This window comes from Talpa occidentalis, unplaced genomic scaffold (genome assembly GCF_014898055.3).
Source record: "Talpa occidentalis isolate TD23 unplaced genomic scaffold, MPIMG_talOcc4v2.1 talOcc4.11, whole genome shotgun sequence".
Lineage (NCBI taxonomy): Eukaryota > Metazoa > Chordata > Mammalia > Eulipotyphla > Talpidae > Talpa > Talpa occidentalis.
In genome coordinates this window covers 2771476-2781040 of record NW_023601104.1, presented here as the reverse complement: position 1 = coordinate 2781040, position 9565 = coordinate 2771476, and the positions used below count along the sequence as shown (strand labels likewise).

Sequence of the window (9565 nt, the reverse complement as noted above, 5' to 3'; positions counted from 1 at the left end):
CCAGACAGATCACATATACTGACAGTACTTGTGTTTATAAAATGAAGTGATTCTGGGCCTCCCCTGGTGGCTCAGCGGTTGAGCACTGGGCTGCAAAGCTGCCCGCAGCCTCTACAGCGCCGGTTTGATCCCCGGCCACTGGCAAGGGTCCCACATGGCGCGCAGACCTCTCCTGCCACCCGCTGCTTCCCTCAGCAGTGTGCTTTGGTCCTTCTGCCTGCTCTGCTCCCCACTCTGGCTCTGGTGGATTCTCTCACCCTCCCGCGCTTCTGACTGTACCCAGTACTTGTATAAATAAATAAATAAATCTTAAAAAAAAAAATGAAGTGATTCTGCTTTTCTTTGAAAACACAGATCTCTCACATGTGGAGATGTTACGTTTTATCCTTGTCAGGTTGTCCTGGCTTCAGAGAGAGATTCGGTGAGATTATGGTTTGTTTTCTCCCTAGTAGTGTGATCAAGAACAAGTGGCTTATTTCCCCCCAGGTTGTTGTATCTCCATAAGGTGTGAATGCAATACCGACCTCAGAAGCACATGAGAAACAGCTGACAAGGGTGTAAGTGACGTGTTTGCAGCCTGCTTTGCAAATTGTACAATAAACAGTAGGTATTAGCCACCCCCCAAAAACACACAAACACACAAACTCTTAGCCTGACCTCAGACCTTGATCTTTTTTAAATGAGCTGAACCCAGTGGAGGAACAGATAGAAAACCTTCCTTTCCTTTCAAACATCATCTCCAGACATGCTGTTGTTCTGTCAAATTCCATCTTGCCCCCGATGTCTTTGTTGGTTGATACCCCACTTTTCTCTTTTTCAGGAAGGAAGCCCAGTCCAATTGAAATCAAAATGTGTTTCTCATGTTCCGTTTCAAGTTAGTCCCCAGGCTGCTCTGGGACCCAAATCCTGCCAAGTGGCAAGGGCAGACGCACCCTGTTTCTGCACACCTTTCTCCCCCTGCTCGCTGCTGCTGCTGCTCACCAGGCGGGAGGGGAAGGCAGGAGGATGCCAGAGGAGGAGCCAAACTCTCTATCAAGCTGGTGCTGTTTATCTTCTCTCGGGCGGACACCAGTGTGTGTTCCACTGCCAGCTTTTCATCCAGTGCCTGTGCTTCCCACCCGGGCCCTCCTATCACACAGCATCTAACATAGCTGCCGGGCTCTGGCTGACCTCTAGCCTGGCTCCCAGTTCCTTCCTGTAGGGTACACCCAGTAACCTGTCACTGCTGGGGCCCCTCCTCTGCAGTGAAGTCCCATCTTTGCAGCTTAAGTGCAGTTCCCTTCAGCAAATCCCCCAATACTGGGGAGAGGGCATCCTGGCACCTGTGCCCCCATGCAGACTGCCCTCTGCGGCCCCTGCCCCCGCAGGCTGCTCTGATCAATCTATCTGGATGTTTCCCACAGATTGGGGTACATTTCAAGCAGGTGTTAATATAGCGGTCAGAGCACAATCTTCTTGGGGTTCCAGTCCCAGCTCAAACACTGCTGTACAGCCCAGACAAATTACCTAACTCCTTTGTGCCTCTGTTTACCCTGTTGTAATACGAGAACGGTATCTTAATTTCACCCCCAGGATTACTGCGGGTTTTTGTTTATACATACAGAACTACCAGAACAATGCCAGGCCTGTAAGTGCTGCAGAGTGTGTAACAAATACACATACATCAATGTTCCCTCCCCACCATGCTCCATCCTGTCTGGGCTCACGGCTGGGGAGGGAGACAGCATTCTCCCCTTCTCTCAAAGTTTGGGTTTCCTGGGACTCCCCTCACTTGGCTTTGTGAGGTGAGGTTTCTCCCTCCCTCCCTCCCACTATGGGACTAATTACAAAGCAGCCACCCCCAATTAGAGGCCCCCTTTCATAGACCCCCGCCCCTCCCTGGGCTCGTAGACACCTGACATTTGTCACACCAACGCTCTGTTTCCTCCCCACACACGCCCACTGATAGACGTCCATTTAAAACAGCACCGCTTGAAAATACTTGCATTTGAAAATAATTGCACAAACATGACACTTCACCCCTAAACACTACAGCGTGGATCTCAGAACGTTAATGTCCTAAGAATATTTCCTAAAATATTTGCCTGCAGAACCAAGATGCTATGTTCACACTGAAGAAAATTAGCTTTAATTTCAGGTCGTCTAATCCCCAGTCCAGGTCCCATTTGTCCTTTGCAGCTTCAAAATGTATTTTTTTTTTAAATCCGAGGTCCAACCAAAGCTCCCATCATACATTTGGTTGTGTCTCTTTATCAGAGTCTACTCAAGAACAGGCCCTTGCCTTTTTTTTTTTTTTTTTTTTTAATGACGTTGACCATTTTGCAGAATCCAAGCTAGTTGTCACATGGAACAGTCCAGAACTGAACAAAGGACAGATTTTCTTCATTCACTTTTATATATCTTACGGTGTCTTAGGGGGGCGGGCTGGGGACTCTGCTCAGAAGGCCAGATCTCCATCATCTCTTGCCACACATGAAGGTCTTGGGCTGGAACGCGCTTCTCCCCTACCTGGCCTCTCCTGTCTGGGTTGTTGGAGGGGTGCCACAGAGTTCCCCCCGGCCAGGAGCAGCGAGCCCCCTCCCCCTGTGAGCCCAGACAGTGGCAGACAGTGGGAAGAAGCCTGGACCAGACCAGAGGCTCAGCGTTTCCACCCCAGACTCTGCCCTGTCCTTGAGAGAAGTCAGCCCCTGATCCTGAACCCCAAAAGGAGCTGGGGATCCTCAAGAGGGACACAACACCTGTCCCCAGAGAACTGCCCCTCAGCCTTGGGGAGTAGGTGGAGCTGAGGGATCATGGCCCAAGGCCAAGGGCTGATCCTTTCAACTTTATTCAGTGACTTTGCTATCAGGTGACCAGGACAGTAGGGCCAATCTCACGGAGGGTGGTGTTTATAAAAGGGCCCTTCTGGAGCCAGCAGCTCTGTGCCAGCCCCCGCTACCCTGGCGATCTCAAGCTGCCTCCCTACAGGTACCTTTCTTGGGAACTTTCTCAGTCCCCAGGATCCCCACCCTATGGCTTGGGCACCACTAGAGATGGAGGGGTGGGGGCCCCTGGATTCTATGATGGAGGCCTGAGTTCTACTCCTGTTGGCTGGCTGCAGACCTCAGTTTCCCCATGTTTTCTGAGCTAGCAACTTAGACCGGGCCGCCTCTAAGGACCCTTAGTGTGTGTGGAATGGCACGGTGGGGAGGGATCCCCCTGGCACGAGGGCAGCCCTGCAACCCAGCCGCAGCCTCCAGGACTGTGAGCATCTGGGGACTCAGACCTTTCTTGGTCTTAATAACGAATGCTCTGGGGAGGGGGATTGAGCCACCGGACAGCCTAAGCTCTCTGCTCCCTGGTTACGAACAGGCAGGCACCCTTTGGCACAGCGCCTAGCATACGCCTTGTGCTGAGAGCTCGTGGGGAGCACCCCTGATTTGAGGCGGTCACTAGTCTTCACTCCAGACTCAGAATTGGAAACTGAGGGAATGGGTGGAGGGGAGGGCCAGCCTGGGGAGTCCAGGCACTCAAATGGGCCTCGCAAGGCGCCTCTGCAGCCCTCAGATTGTGTGAGGCGCTAAGGGTGAGCCTCGCAGGGCCCTTGGATGCGTCTTAGTCTTTCTGGGTCTGGCTGGCAGCCGAGCGTATGCTGGTATTTATCGACGCTGAGAGTGAAGGAACGAATGTTCCATCTCAGCCTTCATTCAGTCTGGCTCCGCTCCTCCCCCTGCAGCCGGTACAGATGGCAGCGCCCCAGTCTGCATCCTTCTCCAGCACGGAGCTGCTCGTGGCCTCCGCTATCTTCTGCCTGGTATTCTGGGTGATCAAGGCCTGGCAGCCTCGGGTCCCCAAAGGCCAGAAGAGTCCCCCAGGGCCCTGGGGCTGGCCCCTGCTCGGGCACGTGCTGACCCTGGGCAAGAACCCCCACTTGGCCCTGTCCCGGCTGAGCCAGCGCTACGGGGACGTGCTGGAGATCCGCATCGGCTGCACGCCCGTGGTGGTGCTCAGTGGTCTGGACACCATCCGGCAGGCCCTGGTGCGGCAGGGCGACGATTTCAAAGGTAGACCTGACCTCTACACCTTCACCTTGGTCACTGACGGCCAGAGCATGACCTTCAACCCAGACTCTGGACCGGTGTGGGCCGCCCGCCGGCGCCTGGCCCAGAATGCCCTCAACACCTTCTCCATCGCCTCGGACCCAGCTTCCTCATCCTCCTGCTACCTGGAGGAGCACGTGAGCAAGGAGGCCGAGGCCCTGATTGGCCGGCTGCAGGAGCTCATGGCCAGCGCCGGGCGCTTTGACCCCTACAACGAGGTGGTGAGGTCGGTGGCCAACGTCATCGGCGCCATGTGCTTCGGGCAGCACTTCCCCCAGAGCAGCGAGGAGATGCTCAGCCTGGTGATGAGCAGCCACGAGTTCGTGGAGACCGCCTCCTCCGGGAACCCGGTGGACTTCTTCCCGGTCCTGCACTACCTGCCCAGCCCCGCCCTGCGCAGGTTCAAAGACTTCAACCAGCGGTTCCTTCGGTTCCTGCAAAAAACAGTCCAGGAGCACTACCGGGACTTCGACAAGGTGAGCCTCCGTGCGGGTGGCGAGGGAGCCCCGCAGGGGGTGGCCCCTCTCACCAGCTCCAAGGCAGCCGCACCGCTGCCCTGCTGCCGAGTCCCCGGGAGCCCCGGACACCACAGGCCAGCTGTCTAACCCGGAGCCAGGCCCTCACCCTCTCTGGCCACAGTTTCTCCACCCCAGGAGCATCCTTCTCGGGGCTGCTCAAAACACCAGAAAGATAAGACCGTGAGGGGCCCTGGCACGGGCTTGCGGTGTGGAGGGCTGCTACGAGCAAGAGGGTTTTTGTTCTGCTGGAAGCTGAGCCCAGACAGAGATTAGCTCCCAGCTCAGGTGTCACCTTGCGTCCTGGTCTCGCACCAGCCCCTTCTGCAAAACTGGAGCCCAGGGTGACCGGGAGAGGGTCAGTGGGCGTGAGTGACACTCCGAGCCCTCTGCAGAGTTGCCACCAGCTCTGCCGGGAGCCCTGCCCACTGCCTTGCGGCCAGGGGTGGTGCCCGGAGGGACAGGGCAAGGGCTAGCCTTTGGCCCTAGAAGTGCAGGGGAGCCCCTAAACTTGTGCCCCCTCAGAACAGCATCCAGGACATCACGGGCGCCCTGTTCAAGCACAGCGAGAAGGGGTCCAGAGTCGACGGCAGCGTCATCCCCCAGCAGAAGATTGTCAACCTTGTCAACGACATCTTCGGGGCCGGTAGGAGCCGGGCCCCGGCCCCTGCACACATCCCCCACAGCCTTCCCAGCACCCGAGTCCACCAGATAAGTCACCAACCACACAGCAAGCGGTGGAGACGCAGGGACCGGGGCCAGGGTTTGGGCCCAGGTGGTGCCACCATCTTCCAGCGGAAACTCCACCAAGTCCTCTCCTCTGGGCTTCAGCTTCCCCGTCTGAACAACAAAGGGACCCTGCTGCGTGAAGTCTAGGCCCCTGTAATTCCAGCAGCTAATTGTGACACCAGTGACTCAATCTCAGGATGAGGAAACCTCGTCTCTGCCCTGAGAAAACCCATGGGATGGGAGGGGGGGAGTTAAGGGAGGGAAGCAGAAAAAGACCGAGCTTGGCTCATGCGGGGTATGTGCTTGGTAAATGCTGGTTTCTTGTTCCTGTCTTGTTCCTTCCTTCCTCCCCCACCCGACCTTGCCCCATGCTGTCCAGGGTTCGACACAATCACAACGGCCATCTCCTGGAGTTTCATGTACCTTGTGACAAATCCTAAGATACAGAGGAAGATCCAGGAGGAGCTGGGTATGTGATGTCCTCCGACCCTTGTCAGAGAGCAGTCTCGGAACCCCTGGTCATCTCTTCAAGGTCATACAATTGTTATGTGCTACTCTGTGCAAGCCCTGTGCGCTCGATGGCACCTGTTCCTGCCAGGAAGTTGCTAGGAGTTAGTGGCTCTCAGACATGTAAGCAGACATAGTACCACATAGAGTGGGCCTTGGTTTAGGAGGGGAAGCAGGGCCTCCCTGGTGGCGTAGGGGTTAAAGACAGAGCTATCAAGATATCACCAGCCACTGCAGCACTAGCTCCATTCCCTGTGATCCCCTGCAATCCCCTGCCAGCGAGGGAGCTACCCCCATGGTGCAGCAGACCTCTCCTGTCTCACCCGCTGCTCCCCTCAGCAGTGTATTTCAGTCAGTCTGCCTGTTCTGTTCCCCACTCTGTCTCTGGTGAATCCTCTCACCCCCCGCACCTCTGGCCTGCTCCCCAGCTTTTGTATGCATAAATAAATCTTAAAAAAAAAAAAAAAACAAGAGGAGAAGCAGATGCCATGGAGCAGTCAAGACAGCCTCTAGCCCTGTCTGTCTTCTGTGACCTGCAGACGCAGTGATTGGCAGGGCGCGGCGGCCCCGGCTCTCTGACAGACCGCAGCTGCCCTACATGGAGGCCTTCATCCTGGAGACCTTCAGGCACTCCTCCTTTGTCCCCTTCACCATCCCCCACAGGTGAGGTCCCCTCTTCTGCCCTCCCACTTCCAAACTCCCTGCAAGGTTTTCACCTCCCAGCTTCCTGGCCCTGGTCTCGGCTCAGACCTTCCATCTCCTTCCTGGCTATGACATCCGATTCCTTTGCTCAGCCCCATGACTAGCCCAGAGTCCAAATGTGATCAAGCTGGTGAAATCTCAGGAGGAAATAGCAATCCTGAGCTCCGCTCATGTTCCCTTCCTGCAGGTGCCCTCAGTCCAGCCAGGTGGTCTCCCTGCCCCTTACAGACATGACCCTCTCAGAATCTTCTCCAGAACCCCTTCCCTGCCCAAGTCAGTCTTGACCCATACATCCTCTCCCTTAGAAACCTTTCTCAATTCACCCCTGGCACTTTGACAATGTCAAGAGAGCTAGTAAACACTTCTCAGTGAACTTACTCACTTTTGCCCATATGTTGGTCTAGCTACTCCCAGACTGAAGGGCCTGACTCCTCGGCCAAACTGGGCCCTCCCCAGGGTTGGCTCAGATTTCTGCTTATTGGTTCCAAAGAACCGGTGCGCGCACATGTTTATAAACACTTGTTGAAGCACAGGAGCCCAGGCAAGGGAAGAATCTTTTCACCCTTCCCTGCTCCTGACATTCCCTCACAGGGCAGGTACAGAGACACAGTGGGCAGGCTATTGGGGTGAGCGGGAGGGAGGAGCAAGAAGGTCCAGAGACAGGCCCCAGTTTTCTAGCCCTGAGGCTAACAGAGCCCTCTTCCCTCCTCAGCACAACAAGGGACACGATTCTGAATGGCTTCTTTATCCCCAAGGAACGCTGTGTCTTCGTAAACCAGTGGCAGGTCAATCATGACCAGTGAGTACACAACCCCACTAAAAATGTGTATTGTTCATCAGTCAGAAGGTTGTTTGCCCCCCTATAATAAAGGAGTGTTGCCTTCTTGTTGTGGAGCCTGCTCTGAGTGACAACATTTAGGTCCATATTTCTCAAATTTTACTGCACGTAGAATTTTTTTTAAAGATTTATTTATTGATGCATACAAGAACTGGAGTACAGGCCAGAGGTATGGAGGGTGAGAGGACGCACCAGAGACAGAGTGGGGAGCAGAATAGGCAGACTGACTGAAGTACACTGTTGAGGGGAGCAGCAGGCAAGTCAGGAGAGGTCTGCTGCGCCATGTGGGTTGCTCCCTGGCCGGCCGGGAATTGAACTCGTGCTGCAGAGGCTGCGGACAGCTTCATAGGCTGTGTCTTAACCCCTTGCGCCACCAGGGAGGCCCCTAGTGCACACAGAATTGACCAAGAAGTTGGTTATAGGTCATCTTCCAAGATTCCACTTGTAGGCAGGTAAGGTGGAGTGCTTCAGGTGGTTCTGATGCAAATAGCCAAGGGCCTTCCCTTTAGAAATTCAACTTTGGGGGCCTCCCCAGTGGTTCAGCGGTTGAGCGCTGGGTTGCGAAGCTGCCCGTGGCCTCTGCGGCACCGGTTCGATCCCCGGCTGCTCCCTGGCCATGGGAGGAGGGTCCCGCATGGCGCGCAGACCTCTCCTGCCGCCCGCTGCTCCCCTCAGCAGTGTACTTCGGTCCTTCTGCCTGCTCTGCTCCCTGCTCTGGCTCTGGTGAATCCTCTCACCCTCCCGCGCTTCTGACTGTACCCAGTGCTTGTATAAATAAATAAATAAATCTTTAAAAAAAAAAAAAAAAGAAAGAAAGAAATTCAACTTAAGTCTCTAGAAAAGGGGGCTGTATAATTTACCCCTTTCTAAAAAGGAATGCTGGCAATAATTATTTCAAAACAGTAAACAGAAACTAGGACATGCTGCTGATTGCCATTGTATATTGAGTAGGAGAGAGATAAACATGTTTTCCTTCTTTTAATTTCTTTTCATTAAGGCATTATTTCTTTAAAATAACAAACTAATATTGAAAGACACCATTTGCTAGGCCGATCACTTTAGAGAAAAGGTTTGGAAAAGAAGTAAGCTTCAGGGGTCTCCCTGGTGGTGCAAGGGGTTAAGACGCAACCTGTGAAGCTGTCCACAGCCTCTGCAGCACGAGCTTGCTCCCTGGCCAGGGAGCTACCCACATGGCTCAGCAGACCTCTCCTGACTCTCCCGCTGCTCCCCTCAGCAGTGTACTTCAGTCAGTCTGCCTGTTCTGTTCCCCACTCTGTCTCTGGTGAATCCTCTCATCCCCCACATCTCTGGCCTGTACCACAGTTCTTGTATGCATAAATAAATAAATCTTTAAAAAAAGAAGCTTCAAAGTGCAGGTTGGCCCCCACAAGCCTTTTTGTCACCCTCTACCTATTCTGACACTTTTGCCATCACCAGAGTTTTCCTTAGGCTTCCCCCAGAATAAAAGTTGCCCTTTCCTCAAGGGCCTCCCCAGCCCAGAAACCCCATCTCTTCTGTTCCTCTTGTAGGGAGCTGTGGGGTGACCCCTTTGAGTTCCGCCCGGAGAGATTCCTCACTGCCAGCGGCACCGCCATCAACAAGACCATGAGCGAGAAGGTGATGCTGTTTGGCATGGGCAAGCGCCGGTGCATAGGGGAGGTCCTGGCCAAGTGGGAGGTCTTCCTCTTCCTGGCCATCCTGCTGCAGCGGCTGGAGTTCAGCTTGCCCCCAGGCGTGAAGGTGGACCTCACGCCCACCTACGGGCTGACCATGAAGCACGCCCGCTGCGAGCACTTCCAGGCGCGGCTGCGCTTCTCCATCAAGTAAAGAGGCACCGCCTGCCATGGCAGAGGGAGGGGTGGGGTCACCCCTGGAACCTCAGTTCTTGCTTTGTTCTTTCTTTATAACAACTTCACTGAGATGTAATTCACATGACATATAATTCACCTCCTTAAAGCATATAATCCAGAGTTGTGCTCCCACACCACAGTTGTAGAACCTTCTCATCACCAGGGAAAGAAACTTTATACTCATTAACAGCCTCTCTGCATTTCCCCCAACCCACCTCCCTGGCTCCAGGAGCCCCATGCAACCGCTGATCTACTTTCTGTCTCTCTGGATTTGCCCACTCTGGGCATTTCATATAAATGCAGTTATCCAATCGGAGTTCTTTTGTGACTGGCTTCTTCACTTAG

The 9565-nt window shown here is 54.4% G+C and overlaps 1 protein-coding gene across 1 annotated transcript; it reads left to right on the top strand.

Moving 5' to 3' along the window:
- Nucleotides 1–3706: 3706 nt before the first annotated feature.
- On the top strand, nt 3707–9197 carry LOC119237889 (cytochrome P450 1A2). The gene is made up of 6 exons (XM_037501731.2): nt 3707–4555; nt 5120–5240; nt 5703–5792; nt 6370–6493; nt 7245–7331; nt 8900–9197. Exons 1-6 carry the CDS (start codon nt 3725–3727, stop codon nt 9195–9197), a joined length of 1551 nt encoding a protein of 516 aa, XP_037357628.1. The 5' UTR covers nt 3707–3724.
- The last annotated feature ends 368 nt before the right edge of the window (nt 9198–9565 follow it).

Coding starts and splice junctions, on each gene's coding strand:
- LOC119237889 (XM_037501731.2), top strand. CDS start 3,725: ATGGCAGCGCCCCAGTCTGCATCCTTCTCCAGCACGGAGCTGCTCGTG. Junction 5,241..5,702: donor CAACGACATCTTCGGGGCCG/GTAGGAGCCGGG, acceptor CATGCTGTCCAG/GGTTCGACACAATCACAACG. Junction 6,494..7,244: donor CCCTTCACCATCCCCCACAG/GTGAGGTCCCCT, acceptor TTCCCTCCTCAG/CACAACAAGGGACACGATTC.